The sequence below is a fragment of the Hippoglossus stenolepis genome, chromosome 21 (assembly GCF_022539355.2).
Source record: "Hippoglossus stenolepis isolate QCI-W04-F060 chromosome 21, HSTE1.2, whole genome shotgun sequence".
Lineage (NCBI taxonomy): Eukaryota > Metazoa > Chordata > Actinopteri > Pleuronectiformes > Pleuronectidae > Hippoglossus > Hippoglossus stenolepis.
In genome coordinates, this window is record NC_061503.1 from 9,976,790 (window position 1) to 9,994,499 (window position 17,710).

Consider the following 17,710-nt stretch of genomic DNA (forward strand, 5'->3'; position numbering starts at 1 on the left):
GGAGTTGGGTTTCCTCGGAGGTGAGGTACATATTCAAGTGGTGTGTGCCTCACTGTTTATTTACAGAGCTTTGGCTCTTGTGCTCCGTTCATATAGGAGAGGAGCTGATATACCCAATGTGCCCCCCCCCTCCATTCCATTCAAACCCCAGTCCAGCCGCTGTGAGTGGAAACACACCCACTGTATGAGAGCATACTTTCCAATGAGAAATACACACATATCAATTTGATATCGTTTCCGCAGCCCGGGCAAATGACGGCTATTGGAGAGACAGATGATCAACACGACACACAGCTCATTAACTAATAATTTATTTTTTTACCATTTAGATTAAAAAGTCAGTGGTTCATTGCCTCAAAGGAAAATGTACAAGGAAGCCTCGGATATAATAAGGAAGTGAAGAGCAGGGCTGAGCTGAGCTGAGGGAACAATCCCTCTGTGTGAGTGGAGCGTTATTCCCGGGCATTAATGTAACAGAGGGTGTTGGGTTGTTGTGTCAGTTCATGTCTGCACCTCTCTGGGAAAAGCAGAGCGTCCGATCAGCCCCTGTCACATTTTTTTTCCCCCCTCGAATCTTCTCAAAGTCATTTACAGTTTGGGGCGGCTGTTGTCTGGAGAAAACATAAAACCAAAAGGGGGAATACATTCTGTGTAATATCTGAACCACATCTTCTGGTCGTGATCACAAAAGCATATGTTTCTGGTTTCTACATCCATAGAACATCATCTGGTTTGTACATCCATACACGTGAGCCGTCCCAGGCCGAGTGACCACTTACAAAAAGACAACATGAATGGCAGAGGCAGTTCAGTACATATTTACAACTTTAAAAACATGTCGAGACGTATTAAAACGAGCGGGGATGTAGATGGAAGTGAAACGGAAAGAGAATATGAATCAGAGCAGGAACATGTAAATAATAATCCTTTATCATGAGAGCTCTCCCACCTCTCTGCACTTTTATGTGCACATCACTTGTTTACTTGGGTTGGTTAATTAGAGACACACTCAAACACACACCTGTGAATGTCATAAATGCTGCAAGGGGGTGGGGGGGGGGAACAAAGTGAAGCAGTTATGGCCTCAGTTCCACTGCCAAGCTGCCAGGCTTGTTAACGTAAAACAACAAGAGGGCTCACCCTATGAGGCTCGCTAAATAGCTTTCACAAGACTACACTTCCACTCCCCCAACATCTGGCTCACTCTTACCTCTTATCTTAAGTCCACCATTCAGAAAGTGTTATTGGAGAGAAGGGAAACGACGAGCTAATAGGAAGTAAAGATGGATTTTGTGAAAGAGAGTCCAGATTCAAGGACAGCGTGTTATGCGCTTATGGAGTCGAGGGCCAGAGAGGCCTCACGGTCACATAATTTGCCCATCCATCATAGTGTGTCACGCCATGCTCACATACCAGGGCCAGGAGACACCACCTGTCCGACAGGCCACTGCGGACAGCCATCACAAAAATTTGGTTCTGCATTTTTGTTCAAATCCGTCGGTGGGAATCGTGTCAGAACTTCAATGCTAGTTTTATCCTTTTTTGGCTGTATTTTTTTTGTCATACACCAGAAATCAGGATGATGTCATTTTGGTTACAGGTTGTTTTTTGGATTGGAATATTAAAGGAGATGTTTTGTGCTTTTTCAGTTTTTCTTTTCTCGAGTGTGATATAAATGTTTTTTTGTGAATGTAAAAAGTCTGAAAAGTTAAGGGAGCTGCTCTACGCGAAAGAAAACCAAATTTATGTAATGCCTTGTCAGTGGTCTGATACTTCTGCATCATTCTGATGTCATTTATATAATGCATGCATAGCAGATAATCTGGCACACCCCCTGGCAAGGCAAAGTAAAGCGATACACATTTCCTACACGCGCTGGAAGCGGTTGGCCAATCACATCATCAGAAGAGCCGCCTTAAAGAGATAGGAGCTAAAACCAAGAGTTTCAGACAGAGGCTGCAAAGTCAAGGAAAATTAGGAAAGTTATGCTTTTTCTGAACATTTCAAGTAAGAACCCAAATTCAAATTATGAATCTGAATATGAGCAGAATATGTCTTCTTTAAAATGTCATCATAAGACAGACAGATAATCATTTGAGCAAAATCAAACACTGTTCATAGTTTATAACATCATCCACTGTCATGGTGTCCACATTCTTAGGCTTGGCGACATTATTTCATGAACACTTACAATCAGACCATACATTTTGTGAGTGAGTGTGTTCTTCACAGTTTGACGTACATTCACATGAGACGTGAAAACATGAACTACAGTGCAGTACAGTTAACCACTGAGGAGATCTGGCAGCCTCATTCTGTCATTTCTCTAAGACGCTGAATACAAAACATGCACAATGGGTTAAACAGGGAGTTTGGGGAGGATGGTGGCTGACACAGAGGAGAGACACTTCTGGACGAGTGACAAACCAAACATACCGCCGCAACCAAAGGAGCGTAACCACTAGCTAGCATGACATGCCTGTCGGCACACTCACTGCTACGCTAGTTTGATGTGCCCCTCAGAACTGTGTGTTTATCTTGTTCTCTATTTAAATAAATTGAAATGTGCTTTACAGGCAGATAGAAAAGCTTAAGAGCCACCAGACGGGTCTCTGTGGTTTTCGTTAGTCCCGACTTTCATAGTCTCCTAATTGGATTAAAAAACGGACTATGCTTATTTGGTAAAGGATGACTGGGACTTCGTTTGGGTAAGCAAGTCGGGGGAAAGATGACCCGGGAAGTTTTCCTTTGGATCTCGATGCTCATGTCGGTTTGGTTCTTGCTCTGCTAACTGTACGTTTTTGATGGACCAGCAAAAAACCGCAAACATGCAAACATAACAAAGCACATGAGGAATGAAATATGACCTTCTCATGTCATAATACAATCAGCGAGCACTTAAAACTTTTCCAGCCTCATTCATTTTGTCAAAATATGCTCGAGGAAAACACGACTGTGTTGTTTATGCAACTTTGTTTTCGTTTTACTGCATGAAAAGGAACTCTCGTTTCAATCTCTTATTTTGGCAAACAAAAGCCTGCCAGTCTCTAGACACATGAAAAAAAAAAAATGTTCAGACATGTAAAGACAAAAGTAATGACAGTGGCCACACAGCAACATCTGGGAGGCCACTACCCAGCGGAAGACATAACCCATAAAGCGAAAAGTCTCCTCGGAAATGAAATATTGGTATTGTTCTGAAATTCCAGCCATTTGTCCACACCGCTTAATCTTTCTTCCAGAAAAAAAGTGACAGGCAATGAATCATGTCGGTGATACATTAGTTTATAAAGCACTCATGAGAGGGACTAGATGCTCAGCTCTAGAGGCCGGGAATATGACTCACACATGCCAACAAGTTTTGTTCTGCTTTAAAATGAAACAAGCTATATTTTCAAATAAAAATATGGCTGGTGTATGGATGTGATAACAAATAGCCACACGAAGAATATAAACTCTGTTTTGAGCAGTTGCATCAAATACATGTTTATATTGTGAGGAATGTCCGGTGGCAGCAGCAGTGGTGGTGTGACTGAGGTTTGCTGTGGAAAACGTCCCTACAAAAGGGAGCCCTTGGTTCCTCACGGGGACAAGAGTGTTTCTTTCATGTAGGTACAGTCCGTATAAGTTACATCAGACACCTGGAGCCGGTAAAGGCCCATTTTATGAACATTCTAACAGCAAATGTTGAAAAATTGTCAGGTGCACCAGCTTCTAATGATCCGAGTCGAGTTTGTTTCAACAAAGAAACGTGAGGCCGCCGAGCTGAGCGTGTGCCGCTGATCTTGTCGCTGATATTAGTCCGTCTCTGAAGTGACAAACTTCAACTGTTCAATAAAATCCTCCGGAGTATGCAAACGTGAGTGTGAAGTCTTATGTGTGACAGCTGAAACAAGGTGACAGAAGACGTGACAGAGTTCGTAGAGATCTGCGTTGAGAGATCGTAGTTGGGGGACGAGTGGACATTACCGCTGTCGTCACTGGAGGAGGGAATGGCGTCTGCTTTTGACTACACTTCATACCCTTTTTAATGGTCCCTTTTTAAGGCAAACCAATGGACGAAAAGACGAGTGACATAACAAAGACAAACCTTGAAAAATAAAAAGGAAAATAATTATACAATATACACAAATGTAGTCCTTAAAACAGGGAGGGTACATGCAGTCTTTGTAATGCGCAGTGTTCCTGTGATGGGGGAGGGGAGGGAGATGGTCAGGGTCCATGAAGGTGGGCAACAGGAGGGGAAGAGGTAGGGATGGACGCTGCTTTCTCATCACGCTTTGCTGCACTTCCCCTTCTTCTCTTTGCGCTGGAACTTCCTCAGACGTCTCGTCCAAACATCCCTCCACTGGATCACCAGGCTGTTCTTATCGGCCATCAGGCCCAGTCGCTCCGCCCCCGTGCTGGTGGCACCACCCCCGGTGCCAACCCCTGGACCCGCCCCTGGGCCCGTTCCTCCGTCGCTACCGCCCATCACCAAGAACCGCTTGCTCATCTGGATCTTGGGGCATTTGCAGGCCAGGTCCTTCATGTGTACCCACAGGATGTTGTCTCCTCGCTTCAGAGGCTCGCCGCGGCTCTTGTACACCGACACCACGTTAACGGAGAACTTGGCCCAGTCCCCAATGGTCTCCATGTCTAGTACGTTCACTTGGACCGCTGTGAACACATTCATAAAAAAATAAAACTGTCAGTATAGATCCGTACTCACAATACAGTGCATCTATTACTTGCGGCTGAGCTAATTATTTTCTCTCACCATAATCTTTCTTGCAATATTTCTTCATATTGATCTTCAGGTTGCCCTTCACTGGTTTACAATAGGACTCACAATCTGCAAGAAGAAAGACACCAAACATTCAGTCCTTTAGCTCCTTAAAATGCAACTACACCCTCAAGTTTTGGTGGAAGTGTCTCTATCTGGAAATTAGAAAAATGCTGTGTTGGGAGACGGGGCTGAGACAAGCCTACCTACCCCCACGCTTACCTACCCCCCACACACACACATACGACTGTGAAACAGCCGAGGGGCAGGAGAGGATAGGTGATGTGTGGTATACAAATGGTTCATGATGTGGGGGATTAGTTTCAGCACAGATTTGAAAATGAGCACATACAAATAAATATGAATATCATGATATAGAGACGGGCCAAACCGTTGGTTCTATTTGGCCTGCAGGTTCCAAGATGGTTTGAAACACTGGGTGGTGTTATGAGTCATGGTCAATCTATTATATAGCAACACAAAGTGACTGTAACCAAGTGTTATGTCCTGTGAACACACCAGTAAACACAGTCAACCGCATTGACAACAGTAAATCAACTTGTTTCAGCACAAGCAAGTAGGCCGACACATGAAGATGTATGCATTACAGCAACGTCTATCATTTATTATCATATATCTACAGGAAACTGGAGCAGGATTGATGATGATGTGCTTGGTTAAGTTTTTGTGAGCTAAAATACAACTTCTAACAAATCACACATCAAACCCCTAAAACAGCCGGGTGCTGGGAGACCAGTGAAACATACCAGAGGAGCAAAAGTGTTCAGTTTGACATGTTTTCAGCAGTCTTGAGTAAAGACAGAGCGTTATAGGAGCAGGTCATGGTTGGATGGATGTGAATAGGCCCTGGCTGCCAGCGTGACGACTGAGACCACACATTGGACAGATGACCTCCGCTGACCATTCATAGGTGGAGCTGCCAGTGATGAGGTGTTACAATTATGATTGTGACAGTTAAAATGGACGTCTTGGCTGAGTGATCATTCTCAGATCCCTCCTTGACTGACTCTTAAACCCAGCCTTGGTTTGGATTAGTCATCAATAACTGCATGCATCTTTTTCAAGCTGGCCGTTCTTCAAGCAAAGTTGGGCCGCAGCGTGGGCCGGCTGCACTGGAAACAATTCTGTCCTATTTCCTAGTCGAGGATTTAAAAGCTACATCCTCTCCAGACTCAACATTTACCTGAAACCGACGAAAACAACAATAACTGAATGAAATTTTTATGACTTGAAAAACGGTTTCAATAAACCATGAAAGTAGGAGATAAGTTAATTCCGATAGTAAAACCCTTTGAAGGCCTGAGTCTTGAAAGCACATGCATGTAATTATTTCTCCTGCTTTGCTTTCTCATGACGGCGAAATATTTATTTTGTCATCTCAACATTTAGAAAGCTTTGATTCTCTGGGATCACGAAACTGTTTTCCATGAGCTGAGAGCAGAGGAAACAGTGGAACAAAGGCGACACGCTAAATTCAATGAACTTTCAAAGACAGATGAAAGTGCTCATGTTTAAAATCTCTGACGAAAATCCCTGATAAAAAATTTAAAAGCATTGCAGTGTGTTTTCTGAAATCGTTCTCATGGTTACAGCTTCTGGAGCCGTGACAAGAAAGACAGACACGCTGTTGATCATTAGCACGGCTCTACTGTACTTGACTGGATGCCACTGGGTTTTATGAACCTTAGAATTTTGGATCCACTTATTTCAATTACAAAACTATGAGGAGAACACAAAGTCAAAGAAAAAAAATATGAAAGGTCGGTTTCCATCATATTTTAGTCAGAGGACATGAGAAGCTGACCGCGCTGCTCACTTGGAATGTCAGGGCGTGAAACTGAAAAGCCACATGCTGCTCACTGGACTCGTATCTGCGGTCAGGCCTCTCATTGCCTTCAAAAGGAAAACCATTCAGTCACATTGCTCTCCAAAGCAAACCAAATAAAATTGCTGGACATGAAATGTCCCAATTAGAAAAAAAAATGGTCGTAAGGGAGAGAAATTATGATTTCTGGGTTGCATGAACCATTTTTTTGGTGGCAAAGGACGGATAAAGCAATGGCGGGAGCGCAGGAGCACAAAACAGAGGCCCAAGGAGCCCAATAAAAATGTCCAGAAGGCTTGGATGTGTATCAGAGCACTTGAGATTTTGCTAGTCTGACAGAGGAGAGACAAGAAAAGGAAAGAACAGAAAAGAATAGAAAAGAAAGAGGAGAACGAGAGAACAGACAGCAGCTTCCAATAACCTGGTGTTGATGTCAACAAAATCAATGAGCGAAGGTGTAGATGTGGACAGATGACGAGTTGTGAGTGTGGATGGATGTGTGCCTGTGCATGTGTGTGTGTGTGTGTGTGTGTGTGTGTGTGTGTGTGTGTGTGTGTGTGTGTGTGTGTGTGTGCGTGCGTGCGTGTTGTACATTATTTACTTTGAATGCATGATGTGATGATTGTATTGCTAAAGGTCTTTTTCATTACAGTGAGCTTGTGGTTTCATGTGCAGATCATTATCATGTAAGGGTGCATGCAACTGTGACAGGCATGCATTTCTATGGGATGTGTATGGCTTTCATTAGATCACTGCCATAGTGTGTGTGTGTGTGTGTGTGTGTGTGTGTGTGTGTGTGTGTGTGTGTGTGTGTGTGTGTGTGTTCCTATGTATGTGGTATACAGTGGCAGGCCTGGAGGTATACACCAGTGGTGAAACACTGACTGGGGGACCGTCTGTGTTTTCCCATGAAGAGTCACTTACTGCTGGCTGTTCACCTGGAAAAGCTCTGTGAATCGCCCACTGACCCAGAAGACCGGCCCACTAAAACCACGCACAATTGGCTCCAGGGCTCGAGACGCCCTAGTTCCCTTGAGCCCCTTTCACTCTGCCATGACAAGGACAAATTGCATCCACCGCCCCTTCCACAAAAAACATTTTAGGGCCCTAGGTCTGCGATGGTGACGCTCGTTCTATGGTAGTTTAGGAAGGAGAAAGATGGGGGAAATGCTCTGGTCTGTTTAGTAAAGCCTGAGGGGAATTGGCGATCAGCGTCTCTTGTGTTCCAAGGACCCTGTAGGATTTTCCCAGGGAAGTATTAAACACAAGAGTGGGCTGGACTGTGCAATGTCTTTTCCCCAAAAAGATCCTCAGCCCCAAGTAATGAGAACAGAACACAAATAAGAAGTCACAAATGAGGAAGGAATCTACAAATATGAGAACATCTCTATCAGTATCTACTAATCTTTAAAGGGATATTTAGATATTCTGGAAAGTTATTTGTTAAGGCAACACTTTAAATGACATTATATTATGAAATATAACAGATATAAAGACATTTTAGTGTTTGATGTCAACAATTATACCTTTTTCATTTAAACCATTTCATTTTATTACATCTGTGCTTTACTATATTGTCATTCATGAACTGTTTGAACAGCATCCTCCACTTATGAAAGTCCACCATAAACTGTATATAAAGATAGGTGACATGACAGCTCGTCAAAAGTGAAGCCAAAGCATCTCATTCTCCCCCTGGTGGCTGGCTGCAGTATTAGTCATAAATCCCACCTCCCCCATGTTAATGGAAGGGACATGAACCAAACGAAAAAGTCAAAGTATATTGTTAAATAAATTATTCTCAAGGTTGGTTGATCTTTGGGAGTTCTTATCACACTGGTGTTTGTTCGCATGCAATTTTTCTGGTTATCTTAGTTTTAATTAGTAATTTAATGCTATAAAAATGGGTGAAACATGATTGACAACTGAGACTTACTCACAACTAGTCAAGCATGTGTATCAACAGGACCTCGATTCTGCGGCTTTATCCCAAATTTGCTACTGCGCAGACTCTGGCTCAAAAATAAGATAGCATTATTCGTATCCTTCATTTCTGGATAGTGAGAAGAAGTAGAGACACCCTGTTCTACAGTCTATAGCGTCACATTATAAGTTAACAAACAATCAATTAACAGTGTTGTGTACGGTAAATTTGAAGTTATAGAGGATACAGCTAGTTAGCTTAGCAGCTAGTCTGGCTCAAAACCCATCACCAGCACCTTTAAAGCTCACTACATTTGAAGTTACATCTTGTTTGTGGCTTTATGGTGGTTTTAGTGATCGACTATTTCTGTTTCCAGTCTTCGTACTATGTCAACTGGCTAGCTTAGCATAGCAACATTTAACGTGTAGCCATGTACGTATCTATCTTCTCGTCTAACTCTTGCCAAAATGCAAATAATGTCAATTTATTTCATTTTATAGCATTAGATTTAGTATTTTTCTGTAGTTTTTGTGTGATTCTTTGACTATGTAACCAAGTTTGGATTTCAAATTAACTATCAGCTATTACAAATATTGGAACCCTTTCAGTCAGACCCTTTTAACTGCACAGTATTTCACCTTTGAATAGTAAGAGGTCCATTAGTCAAAAGTCTTTTACAGTGACTTTTCAGACAGACTATGTATTTATAGAAGAGAAATGATATAAAAACTATGAAACTATTGTGCAGTGGAGTATGAGAAGCAAAGTGGGGGGTACAATCTGGAGCCTGAGTGATGATATATGGTTATTAACTTACTAATGAATCAACATTTCCAAATCAACACCACTACTGAAACCGAATAGCCGCAGAATGAAAAATAAGGGTAGGGTAATTGACCGGAGCCTAAATTGGAGAGTTGGAGGGAGAGACTGAGCAAATTTCCCCCCAGTCATTTGCCAACGCTCTTTTCACGCCTCAAAACTCTCCCTTCCACTATATGCCCCGTTTAAACTGTAACTAATCACCTCTGCTGCCTATCGCTGGCCTTGGCTTTAAGTCGCAGCCATATTTTGAGCACAGCGAGGTTCCACTAACTTGAGGTGAGCGGTCGGGGAAACTGTGCCAAGGACACAGGTTTTTAAGACAATGGAAAAATTCTGCCGGGCCCCAGTGCACTATGTCTCTCTCGCACAGCTTCAAAAGAAGGGGGACCCGCCCTCCATTAATATTTATCCCACACCTTAAAAGTCAAGTCCAGAAATATAAAAAAATTATGTTTTTGTTCCTCTCATAAAGCGGCGGTGCTCATGGGTGAGGTTCAGAGAGCGGGGACTAACCTGCTGGTTCCTCTGTGCTGCTCACCACAGCTGTGGGGTTGGCCACTGGGATTTCTGAAACACACACGAGAAATTCAAAGTTATTTCACTGGTTAAATGTAAATCCATACCTTTCAAGTGCAGTCTGAGTGACATGGCTCAGTGTCGGCCAAAAGTGCATGTGTGGTGAAGGAAATGAAGTGCATCAGAATTCATTAAAAGCAACTCCAAAGACGGGGGTATAAGATGGTTTTGTGTAAATATGAATTTGCCTGAAAACAAAATACACAGGGTAAGCTAAGTATTGAGGAGAAGTAGAAGTGTCTTCGCCCCAATATGAGAAAATACCAGGGTTGTCTTACAGTAGGTTTGGATTGTGACATACGTCGACAACGCACATGAAAACACATGGGGCGTTGCAGACAGACATGCTAGATAAACATTGACAGAGTGACAGGGATACTTATTGGTGGTGAGAGGGAAGACAGGCTAAAATAAATCATGCATTCCACTGACTAATGTGGCGGTTTCACTGTCATTCTGGAGCATGGAAAGATCATGAGACGCTATAAGTGGAAAGAATAATGGACGCCAGAGAACCAAATTCAAGTTTCGAGTCAAACTTAGTAGACGCGCCACACATTTCTTTGATTGACACAGATTTAAAAAGGAAAGGTGGCTGCACTGGATTAGCCTTGTCCTCCGCCAACAGTTGCTGGGTTAACACTGATGTGTAATCTCCATGCAAGCATGTATAGACAGACGGACAGATGGCAAGGGGGCAATTTTGCTTGGATCATCTTGAGACAGATGCAGCCCTCCCTTGCTTTGCCCGCTGGCTACACTAAAAAGTGCCTTGTGGAATTCCTCCAGGACCACTCTCCTAATCGTATGCAACTTTCCAATACAAATGCTAATGCTGACAACAGGCCCTCTGCCTTTACCCTAAACAGAGTTAGTGGAGCGCCGGCTTAAGGATCCACCCGGAGGATCTGCCTTTGATTGGATTTGGAGATTGAGGGTTTGAGGTGGGAGGGGTGGTGAGGCCAAAAAAAAAAAAGAAGCAGCAGTTGTCTCCCTGAAATTATGGACACCCTTGCCAACAAAAACAAACGAGGGCACGAAGCGTTTTGAAGGGAAGCGCAGCTGCTAGAAGCCACTTTGAGTCTGTGTGCCCTCATGGCCACATCTTGTGAAGACAGACAGATGATGAAAGGATCATTCAGATGAGGGCTGCTGCCATCATACTAATTGGCTGCTTAATGATTGTGTCTTCTGTCTTGGGGTCCAGGAGCCTCAATAGGTGGTAAGAAGCTCACAATGAGGCCATATTGACACACACACAGTTTTCATTAACTCTCTTTGCAAAGGATGCAAATGTGCGTTAATGTACGTAAAAAGCGCATACACAATTCTTCTTGTTCTCACTAGACGGTTCAGCGCTATTCAAATAAGCGGGGTCTGCTGTCCGTGACCATTGTTTTCTCCTGCTCACCTCTCCGCCATCTGCTCCGGAGCCGCATGTGAGAGAAACGACATGACACCATGTGGCACGGTGTGACAGAGCTTGGTACGGCGCTGGGCGGCACGGTGGTGGCTTTGGTTGAGGTTTGTCTTGTGAGCGCAATGTGTGCCCGTACCGCCTGGCACACAGTGTGGTGGAAAGTTACCCTCTATTATGCATGCATGTGGCGGGGCACTGGCTAGTTTCGCAACTGACATGCACGCTCACACACACACGCTTGTCACAGGAAATTAAAAAGCTGTGTGGCCTGCATGCAAACTACAGCTACTACAGTACAAGCAAGCAAGCACACACACACACACACACACACACACACACACACACACACACACACACACACACCGCATGACACACTGTTGACAGCAAGTGGAACAATGACCAACAAGAACTCTGAGAAAGATTCCCCTTCACCCCCTCACTCTTTTCTCTGTCACAGTCCGATCTCGGCCCTCTGCTTGTGCATGTTCTGGGGAGTTCTCAGTGACATTATCATTTCATTTTCAGTGGCCGTGCAAACCCACAGAACACATGTCCTGTATATGCAGAGCAGAGATCGGGTTGGGTGTGCCTGTCAGGAGGCCAGAACGACTTCAGGCTACAGGGACGTGTGCTTTCAATTATGTGTCTCAATTTCCATAGTTTGGGTATGAGCTGCTGTTAGAGCCGTCCACTACTCTGCTGTAACTCTGTGCTGTGCTGTGGTGAGATGTAACAAAGTACATTTACTTGGTTACTGGTACTTTTCTTAAGTATTTTATTATGTAGCTATATTTACTCTGGTACTTTTCACTTGTACTCCACTACATCAGCAAATATCTGTACTTTCTACTCCACTACATTGTAACAATGTATTGAGTTACATGTTCACATAGTTTATTTAGTTTTTTAAATATTTCTAAAAGTAATCTGTACGGACGGGTAATATAACGCTGAAAAGTGCATGTAAAAGAGGGCATCGCCGAGACTCAGCCGTAATGATGCATTGAATAATGGGCTACAGTAGGCATGTACTTTTACTAATAAAACTTTAAGTATATTTAAAAGCAAGTAAAGTACTTAGTTTTACTGTGTGTGTGTGTGTGTGTGTGTGTGTGTGTGTGTGTGTATGTTTTTGAGTCACTCACTGATGCAGGGGGCCACAGGTGAGCGACTCTGCTGGTAGCCCTTGGCGCAGCGGTTGCGGGTGATGCCGGTGACGCCATCCTTGCAGGGCACTGTCCAGTCGTCTGGTTGCACGTCTTGCCTGCTGCGCCCACAGGGTGGCAGTCACAGGCTGGGGTGGGGGGAGAAAATAAATTCATAATCAATTAAATAATTGAGGATATTAAGTAGAATCTTGTAAAATGCATTAGGACTGAATGGCTGAGGACATGCAAGCTCCCATGCATTCAAATCTGCATCTGTGCTCTTTATTCCCCTGTTCTTTGCAAGGAGAAACACTGAAAGCACAGCATGTATATCTGTTTGTGTGAAAGAGAGAGAGAACTCATGTGTGAAAGTAGAAGAGAGCAGGGGACAGGTAAAACAACAGAGAGATGCTCAGGTGAATGGGGTGGTGCATGTAGTGCATCACTGTCAGGGGACCCATAAAGGCAGGCTGCTCTTTGCTTGTTTCCGCTCTCCTAAAGCTGTGAGCACCGCCTGGTGACACACGCTCTGTGCCGTTTCATCACTTCCCCAAAGTTCAGTCGATGCCCGGCGAATGCCAACAGCAACAAACAACGCTCCGGTCGCCTCGCTTTGCCGAGACTTTTATAAGTTTTGCTGGTTCTCGGCGATTTATTCAAGCCACCTTAAGCGTTGTGAGGTTTTTTGAGTTTTAAGAGCTGTTAAATTAGAGAGAGCTGGGGCGCTGGTCTGAAACCTGAAAAGTTTTACAAGATGCAAGAGAGAATCAGAGCGAGAGAGCATATCTGAGAGCGTCAAAGACGAGAAGACGAGAGAGTAGGAGACACAGTGCTTCAGTATATTCCAAACAGAGCCTCTGGTGAGCTCAACTGCAAAAACATAGTGAATTCAACCAAACTGATGCTATTAGAAAAACACATTTCGTCTTAAAGATATAAACACATACTTAACATATTAAATATTCCTGTATTTACTTGGTGTTGCCACGTTATTATTGCCTCTATCTCTATCTATCATTATCACCATTATTATTGATATATGAGGCACTTCCTTCTATATTTTAACCATTTCATTTCTTGTTGTGCAGCACTTTGTACTTTGTGTTTAATAAGCGCTCTATAAATTAAATTATTGCTATTATTATTAACATTTGACAGGAAGACAAACGCCTCCGGGACACACAGTGAAAACACTTCTTCTGGAGCAGTCTCTACAAAAATAGAGCAAACAACTGTGAAAGTTAAGTTGAACCTTCTGCCTCTCCCTAATTTCAATCTTATTCTTTGGAAAACAGTCATGGCCTCGTGCGAAATTACTAAAGCAAATGTAAAGCGATGAGACTGTAACGTGATCGCTCTAATCGTCCGAGCTTATCAAGAAAAGACAAGAAAGGCCAAAATTACACTTGGTGGGGGGAAAACCCTGTAACCCAACAGTTTGTTGAAGAGCTTGCCAGAGAGAGAGGCAGCTGCCAACATGCCACAGTTTCTTCCCACCACTTGAAGGAACTGTGAATGTGTTTACTTGTGTCGGGACATTTTCTTTAGCCGCTAAAAACAGAGGAAAGCCAGAGGACCTTACCACCTGTTGACTGGGTGACGGGAGGGTTTAAACGCCCCAAAACTGACCCAGGAGTGATCGTGTGCATCTGGCAGCAGGGTGGAGGGGTTGGGGGGGGGGATTAGCCGCAGCTCAGATCTTCAGAAACATGTTTGCCTTTTCCGGGCAAGGCCAACCGGTCCACAGGTGTCAAAGTGGCCGCGCTCTGTTTGAAGCTGTGCAGGGAGACGTAAATCTGATGCCTTAGCGTGCAAAATCCCCACCATTTCAGTCACGCAGGCCCGAACCAGGAAACTCAAGCTCCGCTGACACTTGGTGAGCGTTCCTGACCGACCTAGAGGGGAGGACACATCTGCATTTGGCAGGGTGAGACGCTGGATTGAGATGGAGGCCAGAGGTCATGTCAGAAAGGGTCTCCGGACCATCTGTCTGCCACTCTGTGCCAACCACGTCACATACGTATCCTCACCTCCACACCCCTTACCCTCATTCATCAGCCCCAGATGGACCTGCCTTTTGTTCCCTGCTGCTGCGTTTTGGGAATCTGTGGCATTCCTGGAGTTTACGTCTTAAGACTTCATAATGAAACCCAGCTGATTAGTTGGGTCTGAAAGTAAACAAGCTAGATTTGTCATAATTAAATAATCTCAAACGTATTTGATTTGTGGTTTACTTTTGCCCGTGCGATGATGTGTTCAATGTTAAAGCGCACATGTGGGATAAACCCCCTGTTATTCGATCCGTCTGATATGAGTCTGGTGTTGGTCTGTCATGCCTGTCAAGACGTGGCACAGCAGGAGGAACGATAAGCCATTGTTTCCCGTCTGATCTCGGAGCAGCACAGACGACCCACGCGATCCGGGCAGAATTGAACAAAGACGGGAGTGATGGTAGACATTTCGCGCGTCCCCTTCACAATTTTAGATTTGCGGTGAATGTCCACGTCTTTCAGTAAACAAGCAGCAAACACCAGATCCGAAGGGGCTGTGAGGGGCAGGACGGTGGAGGGTGGTGTGGGGTTGGGGGAGTCCTGAAGTTTTATGTGCAGGGGCTCGGGCCAGTTAAGAAGCAGTAAAAACGTCCTCAGATGTTGATGACTTTTCAAGCCTGTGCGACTGCAGACTTGACAGGCACCGTGTTGGGATTTGTAGTCCTTTGACAGGCGTTTGCGCCGTTTAACTGATGTGTGTTGCTTTGTGCGAGTCTGTGTGTGCACATGGGCTTAAGTACTTGCAGGGACTGCTCTTTGTCTGCAGTTATTTGGCAGTTTCCACATTTGCAAAGGATTGTGTTATTTGCAGTCTACTTTTGGAAGAAAACACATCATTTTACAGTGATTAATGTCTAGTTCATTGAGAAAATAAATACAATCGTTAATATTTTATTGGTTGGAGAGATGTTTTTTATAATAGATGTATGCATTATTTTGTTATTTAAGGTAATAACACTTTGTTGAAGGACTGTTAAACTCAAGCTGTCAATACAGCTGCTCCACATCTCAGATTAAATTCAAACATTGTGTAATTTGGATCACATCTTTATGCTGCTATAAAATCCAGCAGCGTGGTTCCCGGAAGTAATATGTTCTGAATGTAGATTTTGATTATCAGCCACAATATTGTAACCCTGCACGGTAGACTTAAGCTATGACATTTTAAAACAATGTTATATGCTGCTGTAGAAGCCACAAGTCCATTTGATCTGAACTGTGTTTCAAGAAAAAATGATTTGGCTTCAAACTCTTTTTTATAAGGACTTTCTGAAACAACAATGGAGATTTGAGCTGCAGACCTGGAGCCCTGCGGATTCACTTAGAATTGGGACATTGGTACTGACCCAGGAAGATGGAGAGTGTGTTTGGTGCACTCAGGAGGTTAAGTGGTGGAGGTGACAGAGGCAGGGACTGAGGTGGTTTCTCCTCTTTGTGTTCTCCTCAGATTGTGCACTGACACTCAGCTAAAGCAGGTTTGATTAGAAACAGACATGGCCCATTCATCCTCTTGGAGCTGCACAACCCCCCCCCCCAGCCCTCCGCACCCCTGTCTCGGCCTCGGAAAACACCTGTGTTTTATTGTCGTAACTCCATTTCAGAGGTGAGACTCACCCCCTTTAGCCATAGCCCACCTCTGACCTGTATCTTGACCCTGACACATGGAGATAAAACATGGAGGGGAGCAAAAATCAGGGCCTGAAAAGAAAATCCAGGGGAAGAGAAAAAAAGTCAAAAGTTTTAAAAGTGGTGAGTCACGTCGGGAGAAGGCAGGAGTCGAGGCGGAAGATGAGAGGGTGGTTATAAACCAATCATGGGACATGGAGATGAACAAAGGGCGTGAGGGCTGAGGCAAAGGAAAATGACGGCTCCTATAAGGCTGCGGAATTGCTCTGATCAATCATTGAGTCAGCCGCTCTGCAGAGGCTTTTTCAACTTTCATTTCCGTCACATCTGGGCCCTTTGTGCAAGAGGGTGATAAACTGTTTACCACCTGATCTCTGGGCTTTGATAAGGACACATTGTTGTGTCGGGGGCATTTGTGTGAAAGCACCGCACGTCCAGGTATTGCAGGAAATGGAAGATGAGGGAACAATTTGCACACGTCTCAGGGCTGATCTCGTGTCAGGATTAAGGCGGATCTCTTTCACTCAGTGTTTCGGTGCAGTAACAGGTCAGATGACTTCAGTTTTGAGGTATGTGACCAAGTCATAGTGGAGCTCTTGCCATTATGTGATGAATGGCTCGACATCTCAGTGCAACTAACATGGGCAACTGCGGCTTGATATCATGCCATTTGAAAGCCTCCCGGTGTTGGGTTACAGCTTGGGTCGGCTGCAGAGGGAAAACTGAGAGGAAGCCAGGGGGAGATTCTCGCCATGAAATTTCGGGCAAAAGATCTTCACGGCTGTAAGGGTTTGGCAGCTCGAACCGATGCTGGTTTTTTTCAAACTTCTGGAAGTGATTTTTTTTTTTTTACCTTCATCGGGATCAACAGGATGAAGAACACTCCCTCTCTGCTATTGATTTGAATATTTTCCTGAGCAACAAGTACAGGAAACTCGTGTTATTATTGAGTCCAGGGAGAGGAGCGAAATGCTTCCAGCATAATATCAGGCTGAAAAATATTCACTGCAAATGTGAAATAATAAAAGGGGTAAAATACATTTTCCATGAGAAATGCCTCGGTTAAGTGATAATATTATGTGGTGTGTGGTGTATGGGGAAACATTTGGGGGAGCGTCCAGAAATGCTTCAGGCTCGGTATCAATTTGTTTCTCTGTGCTCTGGTATGTCAAGTGAGACATGCTGATATTTTTATTGAAAGTTACCACGACCATGTATGTTTCCAATCACAACCGGTAACTCCTTTTACACTTTCTGCGAAATGACATGATTACACGGGTATTAGTCAGGTTGGGACATCTCACTCTGCTGTTGTTTGGACGTGTTGTAAACATTTAGCACAGTCTGTCGCCAAATTGAAAGTCAAACTGCGCTTAAAGTAATAATCTCTGACAGTCTCACATAAATAAATATTCATTTTGCTACTCTAATACTGATTGATACAACACAAAAGTGTTTCTCGTCCACGAGCAGGTTTTAAATTTGTTATTGTAAACATAGAGGGGTTGGTAATACTTTCCGAGAAAAAT

At 43.9% G+C, this 17,710-nt stretch overlaps 1 protein-coding gene across 1 annotated transcript in view; it reads right to left on the reverse strand.

Moving 5' to 3' along the window:
- Positions 1–295: 295 nt before the first annotated feature.
- ntn2 (netrin 2) overlaps positions 296–17,710 on the reverse strand; it is a 48,620-nt gene continuing 31,205 nt past the window's right edge. The window contains 5 exon segments of the mRNA XM_035146363.2: positions 296–4,659; positions 4,760–4,834; positions 9,874–9,927; positions 12,502–12,588; positions 12,591–12,650. Coding sequence (XP_035002254.2) covers positions 4,274–4,659; positions 4,760–4,834; positions 9,874–9,927; positions 12,502–12,588; positions 12,591–12,650 — 662 coding nt within the window. The 3' untranslated portion in view covers positions 296–4,273.